Here is a 16707-nt window from a genome sequence, read left to right on the forward strand (position 1 = left end):
ATTGCATAGGGAATGCAGTTAACATTAATATGTTGGCTAGGTGGAGGGTCAGGGGAGGGAGGGAGGAATTGGGGGGGATTGTTTTACAAACTATATAGATGTCTAACCAATGTACTGTATATTTGAAACTAATTAAAATAAATAAATTATTAAAAGAAAGAAAAAAATGAGAAGGAAAAAATTTTTTTTTTAAATAAAATATCTTGGCTGTATAGCCATAAAGCAAATCTCAACAAATTTGACAGTATAACCTAATATAAAATAAATTCTCTGGCTATAATGCAATTAAATTAGAAAGTACTAACAAAAAGATAACTAGAAAATCCCCATGTAGTTTGAAATTGAGAAACTTAGTTTTATTTATTTATTTATTTATTTATTTATTTATTTATTTTTACGCCTATAGCACCCAGTCTTACTAGGTGGTCTCCCATCCAAGGACTAACCAGGGCCAACCCTGCTTAGCTTCCAAGATCCGACGAGATCAGGCGTGTTCAGGGTGGCATGGCCGTAGAAGAGAAACTTATTTTAAAATAATCTCTGGGTCACATAGAAATCACAGTGAAAATTCAAAAATATTTTGAGATTAATAATAATGAAGATACTATATACAAATTTTTATGTGATACATCGAAATCTTTCTTAAAGAGAAGCGAATAGCCTTAAATTCATATATTAGAAAAGGAGTAAGGTGTAAAATAATGATCTAAGAATCTACCTCAAGAAGGTAGAAAAATAATTGCAAATTAAACCCAAAGAAAGTTGAAGAAAGGAAATAATAAACATTTATGAGATAGGAAAAATCAATAAAGCTAAACTTTATTTGAAAAGACTACCAAATGATAACCCCTGGCAATATTTAAAAAGACCAAGAGAGAGAGGGAAAGAAGGAGAGAGAAAAGACACAAATAATGTCAGGAGTGAAAAAATAGATCAAATTTTAGTTCTTACAAAAATTTAAAAGCTCTTAAAAGGATATTATGAACAAATTTAATCCAATGAGTTTTAAAAATTTTAGGTTAAATGGGTCAATTTTTAAAAAACTACAACATACAAACGCAGACACAATAGTCACATAACTATTAAACTGTTAATTAAAAACCTTACCAAAAAAAGACTCTAGGTCCAGATGACTTCACCAATAAAGTCTGTCTTTAATCCTCACCCCCACAGATAAGTCTACATGGGAAGCCAAAAATCAAGAGTTTGCTTTGTGAGAATCAGAAGAGAATGAATGAAATGATATTCATAGCCAATATCCACTAACTATGAAAAGCTGATGTATACATTTTTGCATAGATGAGAACACTTATGTTCCTGAGTAAAAAATACATTTCTGAACTCTGTGGGACCATTTCTCATCTATTAAGGGAAGTTGTTTCATTAGACTGAGTGTAATGTGAATACTTGGGCTGTAGCTTTCCACATGCTAATATAGTCATTCCCTGATTCCCGTTGGCTCTGTCATTCTTTTATCCTTTGCTTCTCTCCTATAACCCACATATCTCAAAATGCTTTTGTTTTTTTCAGTGAGCTATACTAATTTATTCATATGCACATTTTGCATATACTGTGACATTTTTCTGAAATGACCTCCCCCATCTTCACACCACCTCCACTCTTCATTCATTTGGCAAATTCCTATTTCTTCTTCAAAATCCAAGTATCTTCCCTGTGTGAAGTCTTCCCTCCTTTATGTTCTCACTATATATCTTTCCTATCTCCTGTTATAGTACTTAACATACTGTATTAAAATATTTAATTCTGTCTCTGTGTTGGATTTTGAATTTCTTTAGGGGAGATTTTGTGTCTTTATATTTGTATTCTAGTATTTAAATTCAATAAAAATTCACTACTGAAAAAATAAATGAGTGAATAAGTAAGCAAATGATTGGGTGAACCCACCTCAGTAACTGTCTTCTTATGATCAATCACCTTTTGGGTATTTTGCTAAGCATTCTTGAGCTCATTCTAGCTAGTAAGGAAAACTACTCTGGTTGAGTACATTCAATCAATAATTAACTCCAAATTGAATTTATAGTTGCTTTTGTAATACTACTGCACTCCTCGACATTCAAAATACTGACTTCCAAGCTACATGTTGTAACCTTAATTTTTAATTTTATCCTGCTTCTGTTAAGTTAAATAGAAGGGAGGAGTAGTAGGAATTGAAAATTCTGAGGAGTAACTTTAAAAAGTTATGTAAGAGAGCCTGAAAAAAATATTCTAAAATTTCAGTCTAGAACCAAGATAGGGCATTAATTCTTAATTAAGTTCAGTAAAGTACTTAATACTTTAGTATTAAGTTTAATACTAAAGCAAAAAAGTGAGAGCCAGAGTTGCCTGGGAAATGGAGAAACCAGTTCTTCCCACTGCTTTCTAGCCCTTTTCATTCATGGCATATATAGAAAACGATATTATTTATGGCACACTTGGGTGAATGGATGAGTCTGCTTGCTATTGAAGATAGTGGCCCAGGGGCTCTGGCTGCCCCAGGCTCTACCTGGCTTTGGTGAGAGCTAAAGAGATCAGGATCTCAGCAGTCCCTAGCCCTTTGCCACAGACTGCAAATTCTGAAGTTTAAGAAAAGAGAGTAGAATGTACCTGCTGGTCTTGGCTCTTAGCGTAACCTAACAAATTAGGAAGGGTTCAGGGTAAGCAAGAAAGGCATGCATTATTAAGTTTCATAGCTAGGATTGTTTAGGCCTGTGATTTTCAACTCTGAATGCATATTGGAGTTACCTGGAAGCTTTTAAAATATAAAAACATAACAATGCTAGGACTCGACCCTAGTACAATTCAATCAGAGTCTCTGTGGGGAGGACTATGAGTGTTATCAATATTTTTTAAATGCTCCTTACAGGTGATTTCTAAAATGTGTCCAGAGTTAAGAACCACTAATATAAGCAGTGACTGATGATTTTAAAAAATTATTAGTAAGGGACCTAAATTCTAACTGAGTGTGTTTTTAAAAAGTACGTTCATTAAATACTTATGCTTAGTGGTTTTTTACCATAGAGAGTATTTATTTTTGTTTTGTTGTAGAAAGGTGTAAGCCAGTCAGTAGTTTGTATTTATCTCAAATTGTAGCCATATCCCTAGAAAGAAAGAGCCCTTGGAGTTTTAATCTTGAACTTAATGTTTATGAAGTGATGGCAGATATGACTACTGAACTGGTCAGGAATGGTAACAGTGGAGGTTTAAACTAAGCCTTAAAGAGTAGATAGAATGTAGATATGCAGAAAAAGTAGAGTAAGATGGGAAAGAAGCATTCTAAATGGAAGAACAGCATGAACACAGGGGAGGAGGAGGTTTAAAAAAATTCCAGAGTATTGTAGAGTCTGAGACCGATGTTCAATGGCAGTTGAGAGGCAGCCAAAGCCAGCCATCTCTTAAGGGGACATGAGAGCAGTCCAGGGAGACCACCTTTCCAAATACCTTTAGCAGTTGAAAATGACCATTCCCACGTTCCCGTAATCTCTAGTCCAAGGATTGTATGGAAGGCCTGATTACAGATAATGTTTATTGAACACTAACTACATACCGGGCACTTTCCTTAAGCATTTAATGTACCTAATTTAATCTTCACAACAACTGTATCAGGTAGGTTCTGTTATTACCTCTGGTTTACAGATGAGGAAACTACAGTACAGTAGGCTGACATTTTTTGTGATCTCTGTATATTCTGTGATCTGTGTCCTTTTTATGGTCCTGATTCAGAGTTCCCATGATATATTTAGTGGACAGCGAATTATAGAGTTAAAATGTACTATGTTGGGGTAGGTGGAGTTGGTGCTTTGAAATGAGGTCAGCTAGGAATCAAAGAGCTAAGGATTTGGAACTTTTTTTCTATAGGTATAAGAAATTTCACTGAGATTTTTGAACAGGGAGTACATGATAACAATTTTTAGTAAAGGTGGTCTGGAAAGATGGGCAGGATGAATTGAGGGTGGGGGAGGGTAGGAGGTAAATGTGATACCTGCTGACCAGTTAAGAAGCTAATGCAATTATCTAGAGATGATGTGATAAAGAGCTAGGTTGGGGCGGCAATAGTAGTAATGGATGGCACAGACGCGAGAGCTGTTATGAAGGTCTTGGTGACTAGAGAGTGAGCCTGAGTGACTGGGTGAGCCCCGGCAGGTCGGGGGCAATCCTGATAAGTGGAGGTGATGAATTTAATGTTTGCTTGTTTTTGAGTTTGGGGATATTGAGTCATTCTAGCCTGGGATGTGTTATTGTATTTGACAATTTTAAAACTTTATTTTGTATATTTCTCTGTTTTTGATATGGGTGGCGATATTTATTTCTGTATTTTAATTTCACATTAGTCCTTTACCTGGTAAAATGGTATTTGCTTATTATCACAAGTAATTAATATAAGGTTATTTTATTATAATATAATTATTGATGTTATTATTACTTACTGTAGGTTATCAGACCAGGACGAAGAGGGCAAGACCAAGCAGAAGTGTATCATATCTGACCCCTCCTTTTCCATGGTGACAGTTCAGCGGGAGGATAGTGGAATAACCTGGGAGACCAATTCAAGTAGGTCTTCCACTCCTTGGGCTTCGGAAGAAAGTCAGACTTCTGGTGTATGTAGTCTAGAAGGGTCGACTATGAATCCTCCTGCAGGGAATGTTTCCTTTATTGTGGATGAAGTTAAAAAGGTTAGGAAAAGAGCGTCTAAGTCAAAGCATGGCTCACCATCATTGCGTCGCAAAGGCAATAAAAAAAGAAATTCCTTTGAATCCCAAGATGTACCAGCAAACAAAAAAGAAAATCCTTTAATTTCAGAAGGCCAGTTACTGAAAACCCAGAAAGAGAAGTCATCTACTGGCGATTATGATAAAATGAGAAAAAAGAAGACCACCTCAAATACACCTCCTATTACTGGAGCAATATACAAGGAACACAAGCCGTTAGTGTTACGACCAGTCTACATAGGAACAGTACAATATAAAATTAAGATGTTTAATTCAGTTAAAGAAGAATTAATTCCACTACAATTTTATGGCACATTGCCAAAGGGTTACGTAATTAAGGAAATACGTTATAGGAAGGGGAAGGATGCATCCATTAGTCTAGAGCCAGATTTAGGCAATCGTGATTCTAATATAATTTCCAAAACTGACAAATTAGTAACCCAAAGCATAGAAGATGATAAAGTAAAAAAGCTTCCTTCACCCTGGGGAGGTACGCTGTCCAAAGGATCAAAGTCCCTGACCTCCTTATTTAGTCGTGAAGATCAAAAAAAAATTTACGTTGATTCTCCTCTAAAGGCTGCATCTGCCACCAAGCATGCAGATTCCTCTTCTATAAATGACACAGTAGAACTAGAAACACAGTTCAGCCCTTCACAGTCAGTGCCACAACAGCCAGGTGAAGAAGCAAAACCCTCTGAAATGGAGCCTTCCTCTCTTAGGCCTGATACATCTGCAACTGTGTTCTCGGAAACGGCAAAGGAAGAATTTGAGTCTGATGTGCAAGAAGCTGTAACTTCAGAGCATGACTCTTCAGTCTCACCACCTTTAGTGGATGATGTAAAGGAGGAAGATGTGTATTCTGACCATTCAATTTCACTGGAGGCAGAGAAGGATTCTCTGGAAACAGATTCACCAGGTCTGTCAGCATCTATCCAGGAAGATTTTGGCCCAGAAAGAGAAGAACTGGACCTGACTTCACTAGAAAGGGCAGAACCAGTTTCTGAACAACTAACCCCTCCTCATCTTGATGTCAAAGGAGAGAAGAAAGAAAATGTGCCTGAGCCATCTATTTCTCTTTCTGAACAGCTAGTATTAGAGGAACCAGTGAAAGAAGAAATGGAAACTTCTCTACCAATAACTGCTACCTCTGAACCTGAAGATTTTAACTCAGTGGAAGAAGAGATCATAGAACTTGATTACCCAGAAAGTCCATCGGTTTCTGAGAAGCCCCTCCCACCACATTTGGCCCCTGAAGTGGGAGAAGAAGAGGAGACTATTCTGCCATTACTGACAGCATCAACACCTGAACATGCTGCTTTGTCTGAAGAAGAAAGGGAGGAAAATGAGTCTGTTTCTACTGATTCTGCCTTTGTATCAGAGTATTCAGTCCCACAGGATATGAACCAAGAACTAGAGAAGCAAGAAGTTGAGGCAGTTTTTCCATCCAATGTAAAAGCTCTGTCTGAACATACAGTTTTGTCAGAAGAGGAAAATGAGGAATTTGAGCCTTATTCTCCAGCTTCAGCCTCTGCATCAGAACACTCTCTCTCACCATCCATAACTGAGAAGACTTCTGAATGCCAGTTCCCACTGTTTTCAGCAGCTACACTGGGACACATGGTCCTGCCTGGAGAAGAAGCCTCAGAAAGTGGGCGTCACACTCCAGATTCCACATCTGCTTTTGAATATTCAGTTCCAACACAGGCAACAAAAGAGTCACTCAAGAAAATTGACGATATGTCCCCATTAAAATCAAAAGGTGTTTCTGAGCACATGATTTTGTCAGAAGAAGAGAAGGAAGACACTAGACCGTATTCCCCAGATGTGGCCTCTGTGTCTGAACACTCTCTCCCCCCATGCATAACTGAGATGACGTCTGAGTGCCAGTCACCACTGCTTTCAACTGCTGCATCCGAATGTGCAGTCCTATCAGAAGAGGACCCAAGAAGAGAGCGTTTCACACCAGATTTGACATTGACTTCCCAATATGCAGTTCCACCAAATATAGCACAGGAATCCCTAATTGATGATGTGCCCCTGTTAAAATCAAAAAATGTTTCTGAGCACATGATTCTGCCAGAAGAAGAGAAGGAAGACACTAGACCGTATTCCCCAGATGTGGCCTCTGTGTCTGAACACTCTCTCCCCCCATGCATAGCTGATGTGACTTCTGAATACCAAGCCCCACCACTTTCAGCCACTCCATCTGAATATGTGGTCCTATCAGAAGAAGAGACAGTAGAAATGGAGCGGTACACACCTTCTTCCACCTCAGCTTCTGAATTTTCAGTACCACCATATGCAACACCAGAATCACAGGAGGTAGAAATTGTCCACAGATCCCCTTTAAATATAAAAGGTGCCTCCTCACCCATGAATTTCTCAGAAGAAGAGCAAGAAGACATTGGACCTTTCTCTCCAGACTCCGCATTTGTGTCAGAATTCTCATTTCCACCCTATGCAACTCAGGAAACCGAGAAAAGAGAATTTGAGTCCGATTCTTCAATATGTTTAACATCGCCATCTGAACATACTGTTTTGTCAGATGAAGACCCTGAAGAAGCTGAACTTTTTTCTCCAGACTCAGCCTCACAAGTTTCAGTCCCACCATATAGAATACCAGAAACAAAGAAAAATGAAATCGAGCCTGATTCACTGTTAACTGCAATATCTGCTTCAGGGTATTCCTACTTTTCAGAAGCAGATGAGGAAGAAATTGAACCAACAGCTGCTACACCTGTACCTGAACATCTCGATTCATCACAGAAGCAACAAGCTGAACCTTCCCCTTCGATATCTGCACCTGAAGACTTGAGTCTGCCACCTGCAACAAATAAAGCAGAGAAAACAGATGCTCAAACAGCCTCAACGTCTGTATCTGAATATCTCATTTTGGCACAGAAGCGGGTAACTCAAGGATTTTTAGAACCTAAGTTGGAAGATTTGATTTCACCGTATTTAACCAGTGAATTGGAGAAGGGAGAAAATAAGACTAGTTTATCAGGAGCTGCAACCCCTGTTTCTTTACCTACACAATCATCCATGGTAAAGGAAGAAACCAAATCCGTTTTGCCTTCATCTCAATATTCCGTTTCACCTGATTCAGTCCATGCATTTAAGAAAGAACAAGAACCCGAAGGATTGCTCACTCCAAAAGCTGCAAATGAACAGATGGCTTTGTTAAAAGTTAAAAGTAAGGAAGAAATTGTGCCTGAATCTGAAGAAGCTACATCACGTGGATCACGGGATCAAGAAATGGAGCCTCAGCCTCCAAATGTTCCAGGGTCTGGGATGAAATATTCAGTTCTGCCTGACTTGGTAGATGAGCCAAAGAAGGATGTCAAACCCAATTTAGCTCCAACTGTGACATCTGAACTAGAACAGAGAACGTTGTCGGGGAATGAGCCCGAAGTAATAAAACCATATTCACCAGTAAAAGAAACATCTTTATCTGAACCTGAGATTTTATCAGCATTAAAAACAGAAGTGAAACACGATTCTAAAACAACTGGTATACCTAGAGTACTGCATTCACCTTCACCAGGAGTGGAAAAGGAAGTTGAACATGGACCATCCACACCAGAATTTTCAGCTTTATCAGAAGAAGTAAAGAAAGAAATTGAACCCAGTTCTTCAATAACTACATCTGTAACTAAGCATGATTCAAGCTTAACCAAATTAGCAAAAGAGGAAAAGTCAACAGAGGTTTCTCTTACCACCCTTGTAGAGTATCCAGTCTTAACAAAAGTAGAAAAGAGTGAATTAGGAAGTGGTTTGCCACCACTGGTAACATCTATAGATGAGCATTCACTTTTTAAAGGAGAAGAAAAGATAGCAATTAAAGCTAGTTCTTCTCCCACTGAAACTGCTGCATCCAAACATCCAGCTTGGTCAGAAGCAGAGAAGGAAATTAAATTTGATTCACCTCCGAGTGTATCCTCTATATCAGACCATTCTATTTTGTCAAGAGTAGAAACTGAAGAAGTTAAACCTGTCTTGCCAATAACCAAAACACTGTCGTCTCAGCATGCAGATGTATCTAAGGAAGCAAGGATGGAAAACGAACAAGGTCTTTCATTTTCTATGGTCCTTGACTCTGAACGTTTGGCTTCATCACAGAAAAAGAATTCTGTGTCTGCCTCAGAGGTATCAGGGCCCAAACATGGGCTTTTGCTCAATCTAGGTGGTGAGATAGAGAAACAAGGAACTGAACTTCCTTTCTCGCAAAACGTGTCACCTGCACCCAAACATATAGTTCCAAAAGGCATAAGTGAAAAGATGGAAAATTCTTCTCCCCAGATGGAAAATTTAGAGTTAGAAGATTTAGCTCTGACATTACCAACCCTTAGTGATGATAAGAACAAACAGGCAATGGAGATATCTCTTACAGCTCAGGGAGATTCCCTGTCAGAAAAACAAGATCTTGCTCTGGCAGAGCTCTCTTTGGAACCTGATAAGGAAGACAAGCTACACCAAGTATCAGAATTACCAAATGCTGAGTTGGAATCCACTAGTGGTTTAGGTAGGCAAAGTGCATCTGTGGATACAAAACTAATAAAATCTCCCACAACTAAAACAAAGGATTCTGTCTTAGAGAAGGACCTAGTTGATCTTACGAGCAGAGGAGAAGGTAAAGAAGAGAACAGGGAACTTCAAGTATCAACTACAGTGCCTAAAATTTCAGAGCTTTCATCATGCCTTAAGGAGGAACCTCAGAGTCAAGAAATTAAATCTATTTCTCCTAAGGTAGTCAACTTAGAGTCAAAAAAAGCACTTACCCCTTTAGTTGAAGGAGACAACCCAGAAGAACTTCATCCATATGCTTTTTCTTTAAAAGGATTATCAGAAGGCTTGAACCATTCAGCTGACTTTAAAAAGGGAGAAAAACAAGAAATAAGCTCATTAGGAAATTTGAAAGCACAAGTAACAGAAAATATTGTAACTACACTGAATGAAGAGAGAGACCGACCAAATACATTCCCTGTACCCCAGAGTATAACTGAACCATCAAACATCACTTCTCACCTTCTCATGGAACAAGAGAAGCCTGAAAAAGCACTTCATTCAGATCAGGCTGTTAAATTACCTGATGTAAGCACATCTTTTGTGGATAAACAAGATCTAGGTATTAAACAACTTTCAATTATGAAAGAGAATTTTCCTTTAGAAGAATCAAAATCACTTGTGATAGCCGAGTCTGCAGGTGTTAAAGAAACACAAGTGAAAGATACCCTTATTTCTCCAAAGGATGAAAACTGGATGCTGGAAAAGCCAGAAAGAGATTTGGCAAGTAATCATGAAGAAAGTGTACGGGGATCTGTGCTGCTAGCTTCCTCTGCCAGTGATGATCTGATGACAGGGCAGCTCAAGGCTGTTCTGTCAGATAAAGACCATACATATGAAATCGGAAAGCAGGTTCTGCCACATTCTGCTGGAGAATCACATTTATCATTACAAAAACCAGAATCTCTTGTTATCTCCAGTGGTAACAGTGAGACCTTATCAACTAAAACTTCTGAAGAAGACATAAAGCTGGCCCCCCAACCAAAATCTTTAGTTCCAGCTGGAAATGTAGAAAGAAATAAAGCAGAGGAGAAGCAAATCCTTTCTTTCACGGGGAGTGAAAGTTCAATATTGGAGAAATCAAACACAGAATTTTCCATGCCTAGCAAAGGAGACCACCAAGAAGAAATCAAACTACCTTCTGAAAGAATCCTTCAGAAACCAGTGTCTGGCCCATCAGTGGAACAAGTCATATCAGAATCTATTCCTTCTCCTGGCAAAGCAGCCCATTTCCAGGTAGAAGATGCAGAACCTGCACTGGGTAATAAAAAAGCGGCACATGGGAGTATGTCTCTTTTACCTGGAGAGAAGCCATTAGAAGAATCAAAAATGGTTCAGTCAAAGGTTGTAGATGATGCTAATGAAAGAGGGAAACCAACATCTGAAGTGAAAATACCCACACAAATAGAACCCCTCTCCTCAACCCAAGAAAATGAAAGACCTCAACCCCCAGAATCACCTGAGGTGACACAAAAGCTGCCTGAGCAACCAAAGGCAGCTAAACCAGGCCTTTCTGAAGAAAAGGAAAGGAAAGGAATTTTATCTTTCACATCTTGGGTGTCCAGTTTGTTTTTTGGATCAAGCTCTCCAGATAGCACAGTTGCTGAAAAAGAAGATGTAGAAACTCAGCCCAGTCCATCTGTAGAAAAAGCAGTGACTGTGATAGAGCCTAAAGGTACAGCTCCAGCTGACTTTAATGCAACTGAGAAACCAGCTGATCATCTGGTACCAGAGGCAAAACTTATAACTACTGAAGAATCCAGAGATACTTTGGTTAAATCTGGTGAAGGTCAAGACTTTAAAGAAAAACCTACACTTTTATCAAATGTAGAAGTTCTAAAACAGCCAAAACCCAATTTTGAGGTGTCCAGTGAAGATCATGGGAAGAAAGAAATCCTAGACTCTTCAGAGGAAATGGGTCTAAACTTAGTTACTTCTGTTGAAGGTGAGGACCATCTTCAATCTTATTCTCTCATGAGTGAGGAATCCATTATGGAAGAAGCCAAAAATGCTGTTCCTCTTCATGTCACTGATAGTAAAAGAGCCCAGAAGCCAGAAATCTCTCCTCCATCTAAATGGAATATTTCAGTTCTTGAACAGCCAAGAAGTGATCAAAAAGAAAAATCACTCTTTTCATTTGATGTGGTAGATAAGATGTCACAACAGCCAAAATCAGCTTCTTCTAGCTTCACAAATAAAAATATTACAAAGGCATCAGAGAAGCCAGAGTCAACAATTTTGCCAGTAGAAGAATATAAAGGCAGTTTAATTGATCTTGGTGAAGACAGACTAAATAAAGAAATGCCAAAACCTACTTCCTTGAAAATTTCTGAAGAGGAAATAAAACTCAGGTCTGTTAGCCCAACTGAGGAAAAAGATAACTTGGAAACCAGATCATATTCTTTGGCAGAAAAGAAGGTGCTGGCAGAAAAACAAGAAACTGTGGCCCCATTAGAGCTAAGAGATAATAATGAAATAGGAAAGGCACACATTACACATGGATCTAGCCCTATTAAATTGGAGGAATCAAAAGCGGCTGCTGTGCTGCAGCAAGTCTATCAAAATGAAGACCACAAGGAAAGACACAAAATTATTAAGGAGGAGAAAGGAGAAGAAAAAGCAAAACAGTCACATGTGTTTTTAGAAGGAGAGAAGCAGCAGGAAATTCAGCCTTATTCTGTGACTATAGCCAGGTCTCTGCCCGAAGAATCAGATGTCTCTCTAAGTCATTCTTTGGGTGAAACTTGTCCATTTTCATTAACTAAAACTACATCAGTTACTGAAAAATCAGAAATCATAATCTCAGAGACTCACCCAGAAATCAGGGAAACAAAGACAGTAGCAACCCAACCACATCTGTTAGAAGAAAGTGAAGTACTGATGGAGAAAACCAAGACTTTCTTTCCAGGGGATCTTTCTTATCATGATGAAATAGATAACCACTCTTTTCCTAAGGAAGGAAATCTGGTATTGGAAAAATCAAGCAGGGATTTGGCAAGTCAGAATGAAGAAAAGGGACTGGTCACAGTATCAGAGCTGTCAAAAGGTGGTTCAATAGATATCGCAAAAGGGAGTATGAAACAAGGCTCTCCATCTAAAGAATCTGAAAGGATTTTAGATCATCCTTTGGATGAAACAAAGATCTTAGAAACACCTCCATATTTGTTGTCATCAGTGAAACCACAAGCACTTGTTTCAGAAGCTTCTCCAGAAATTAGTACAGTAAAGAAACAAATTAGTACAATGATGAAACAAGAATTGACTCCAGGTAGGCATACAGTCCATACTATTCAGACATCAAAAGAGCAAGCATCTGAAACGTCTAAACAATCTGTTCTTGTTTCAAAGCACCACTTGGAGGCTGTAGAAGCTGCCCATATAAATGAACCACGCTCTTTAAGCAGCAACTATGCTCAATTTATAGCAAGTGCAACAACAACCAATGCCAATAAAATGGTTTCTACTAGAGAAGTATCTGAAGAGCCTGAAGACACATATGAAAAAGATGAAGAATTTTCAATGACTAGTAAGCCAGCTGGACTTTCAGAAGATCAAAAGAGTGCCTTCAATATCATTTCTGAAGGCTGTGAGATTTTGAATATTCATGCTCCTGCATTTATCTCTTCAGTTGATCAAGAAGAAAGTGAACAAATGCAAGATAAATTAGAATATTTGGAAGAGAAGGCCTCATTAAAAACTCTACCCCTCCATGATGATAGTGAGGCAGTCGCTTGCCATAAAACATTGGCGAGTAAGTTAGAAGATTCGGATAAAAAAGTCACATCACTGAAAGAAAGTAAACAAAAGGAAACTCATGAAACAAAAGAACAATTATCCACAGACTCAGAAACTGGTGATTTACCCTTTAATCAGCCCACAATTCCCAGTGAAGAGGATTATTTTGAAAAATATACATTGATTGATTATAACATCTCCCCAGACCCAGAAAAACAGAAAGCTCCACAGAAATTAAATGTTGAAGTAGAATTCTCAAAGGAAATTCCAGAAGAAACTATCTCATTCCCAGAAAGTTCAGAGGAAAGTGCCATAGAATGTGAATATGACTTGGTGAAATTAGATGAAAGTTTCTATGGACTGGAAAAGTTATCTCACCGAGAAACCCCAAAGTCTTTGGTTATCCAAAAATCACCTGATAAAGATGCTTCGAAAAGCGCAAACAGAGATGTGGGTTCCAAGTTACCTGGGATGCCTTTATTTGATGCAGAAGAAGAGGTTTTGTCACGAACTCAGATACTTCCTACCACTGCTAAAGCCATTAATCCCGAACTTCTGGAGGAGCCACCTGCACTTGCATTTTTATACAAGGATCTGTATGAAGAAGCAGTTGGAGAGAAAAAGAAGGAAGGGGAGACAGCTTCTGAAGGTGATAGTGTGAATTCTGAGGCATCATTTCCAAGAAGAAATTCTGACACTGATGATGGAACAGGAATATATTTTGAGAAGTACATACTCAAAGATGACATTCTCCATGACACATCTGTAACTGAAAAGAACCAAGGCCAAGGTCTGGAAGAAAAACCAGGTGTTAAGGATGATTTATACCAGCCAATAGCAGCAGAAGGGGAAATTTGGGGGAGGTTCGGAACTATTCTTGGAGAAAAGAGTCTGGAAGAGGGACAGAAAGCTACTTATGGAGAAGGAGAATCAGTAGGCCACGTGGAGACCCTTGACAGTGTAGCTATACAGAGCAAAGTTCCCATCACTGAGGAAGTCAGAGTGGTCACCCAGAAGATAACCCATGCGGTTCCATTTGAAGACACCCATCATGTTCTGGAGAGAGTAGGTGAAACAAGCAATCAGAGTGATGAAGCAGCAAATGCTAATCCAGAGGTCAATCTGAATGTTCCAGTACAAGTGTCCTTCCCAGAGGAAGAATTTGCATCTGGTGCAACCTGTGTTCAAGAAACACTGCAAGAAGTACCTAGCATAATGGTCCCACCCGAGCCAAGTGAAGATAGACTCCGCAATAGCCCTGTTCAGGATGAGTATGAATTTGCTGAATCCCTGAATTATGAAATGGTTACTCAAGACACTTTATCAGAAGAACTGTATTCAGAATCTACTCCTGAGTTTGTGTTATCTCAAGGGAAGGAATCCTCCGAACACATCAGTGAAAATGAATTTGTGAATGAGGTGGAACAAAGTATGTCTGCTGAACAGAGAGAGTTGGGCAGAGAGAGGACAGAAGAACAATTATCATCAGAGTTAGTCACCGAGGAGGAACAGAAGGAAGTGAAAAAGTCCCAGATTGACACATATTGCTACACTTGCAAAAGCCCAATTTCTGCTGCCGACAAGATATTTGGCACCCACAAAGACCATGAAGTTTCAACGCTTGATACAGCTATAAGTGCTGTTAAGGTAAATAGATTTTAAAGCATATAGGTATGTAATAATACATGTACATTGAATTTGTTTTTATATTTTCTCAATTTTAAAAATGACCAAAAAACTTAAGAATATTTCACTAGGCATTTAGTTAAGATCAGTTGACAAACCATTTATTGTGTATACACTGTGTCAAGTACTTTTCTAGGTTCTGGGGATACCAAGATAAATAGCACAAGGCTGCAAAAAAGCCAAATAAATTTAATTTTTAAAATATACTTTTGAGAATAAAACAGCCATTTTCTATTACCCACAATATCATCCTTTAAAAATACACATTACATTACATTGAGCAATTTGACTGCAAGTTTTATTAAAAAAGACAGGAAGACATTTTAAATTTCAGTTTCCTCCATATCTTGTCTTTATCTATCAAATTAATGTTAGAAATGGAAAACCTTTGCATTCTTTTTAGCTATGTCTATAGAATCCCAATTTAAAAAATTAGTTACAACACATATTCTTATGTATATGATTATAAATACTCTTGTTCCCAGAGATACTACAGGAAACCAACCATTTAGTCTTTGAGACTCCCATCTCCCTTCTGACTGGAATCTTCATTCTTGTCTCTTCAATATATCTTCTAGATAGTAGCCAGAATGATCTAAAACTGAAAATAATAACAAGAATCGAGTACTTACTTTGTGCCAAACATTGTGTTAAGTTCTTTATTAAAAAAAAAGAAAAGTTCTTTATATACAAGATAACTATTATCCTCACAACAACCCTGTCATTGTCATCCATTTGCAGATAACAACATGGGCTCAGATAGTTTAAGTGACTTACCCAAGGTCATGGAACACAGAAGTAGGATTGGTACCCAGATCTATGTGACACCAGAGCTTTTGCTCTTGGCTGTATAGCCATATTGCTGAGCTCAATTATTTGCTAATGGTAGTGATTTTAAATATGATTATTCACTTAGATCACTGTTAAAAATTGCCAAATTATTTTGATTCGGTAGGATACCGTATTAGAATCTTGCACTTTTTTCTCCTAGAAAATTAATCCTGCTCCACTCATCTGATATCTGTTCTATTTCTCCAGGGTGAAATTTTATTGAAACTTTACCTGGTAAAGTTTAGGGGTAGGAAAGGGAATGATTTCTTTTATGAAACTCAGGCATTGGGATGTATTAGCAGCACTGACATGCACACCATTCTTTGATTATACTTGGTTTTGTTAAGTAGCAACTGCTGGGCACTGTTAGCAGAAAGAAGACTAGATGTTTTTCAGCCTTCTTAATTATGTTTTGTCTCTCTCTGTGAGTTTCAGAAATTAAAAAGTCATTCTGTCTAAATATTGTCAATTTAAAATAAATTTAAAAGTGGGGATGTTACCAGAGAGTGTGGATCCTCTCCCAGCACGTTGTCCAGGTTCTTGATGTCTCGAACAAAGAATTGAGCAAGACACCGAAATACAGTAGAAAAGTTTTATTAGAAAGGAAAGTACATTTCCAGAAGTGGAAGCAGGACTGAGCAAGAGAAGCGTAGCTCAAAAGGCCTGGTAACAAAAGCTTCGGGGATTTTATCCCTTTTTGCTGTGGGTGGTTACTTTTCATAGAGGAGTGGGCTTCCTTGACAACTAAGATTGACAGGGCTCAGTGATTCATCATTTTGCTTTCTGTGCATGTTTGTTCCCAGAATTCAGTCTGTTATAATATTAATGAACTTCTGGGCATATACATCATATTATAATGATGGTATAATGAGGCTCAGGTGAGTTGGTGGTTAGTGGGTCTTCACTGCACACGTGCGAAATGAAGGTCATTGGGGTCTTCATTGCACGAGTGCGAGTGACTGGCTTAAACCGGTACCTAATTCTCTGCCTACTGATTTCTTTGTGTGAGTTAAAAAATGACTTCTGGCTTGCTTAATTGTGGGCGGGTTAGGGTGGACCCCTTCTAGGATAGGATGACCTCAGCGTCTTTGTAGGCAGACCCAAAACCCCCTAACTAACTTTCCTGTCTAACTCTTTTCTAAGAGCCATGAACCCCCTTATTATTAGTATGTATATTGAGTGATGG

General features: G+C 38.4%; 1 protein-coding gene and 1 pseudogene across 1 annotated transcript in view; one reads left to right on the forward strand and one right to left on the reverse strand.

The window, feature by feature from the left end:
* The window catches only part of CMYA5 (cardiomyopathy associated 5), an 87939-nt gene that overhangs the window by 27401 nt on the left and 43831 nt on the right, over positions 1–16707 (forward strand). Inside the window, exon 2 of the mRNA XM_006913179.3 lies at positions 4430–14651. Coding sequence (XP_006913241.1) covers positions 4430–14651 — 10222 coding nt within the window. The remainder of the gene's footprint in view (positions 1–4429; positions 14652–16707) is intronic.
* LOC112480915 lies at positions 398–516 on the reverse strand (annotated as a pseudogene).

The sequence above is a fragment of the Pteropus alecto genome, unplaced genomic scaffold, assembly GCF_000325575.1.
Source record: "Pteropus alecto unplaced genomic scaffold, ASM32557v1 scaffold20, whole genome shotgun sequence".
NCBI classification, from domain to species: domain Eukaryota; kingdom Metazoa; phylum Chordata; class Mammalia; order Chiroptera; family Pteropodidae; genus Pteropus; species Pteropus alecto.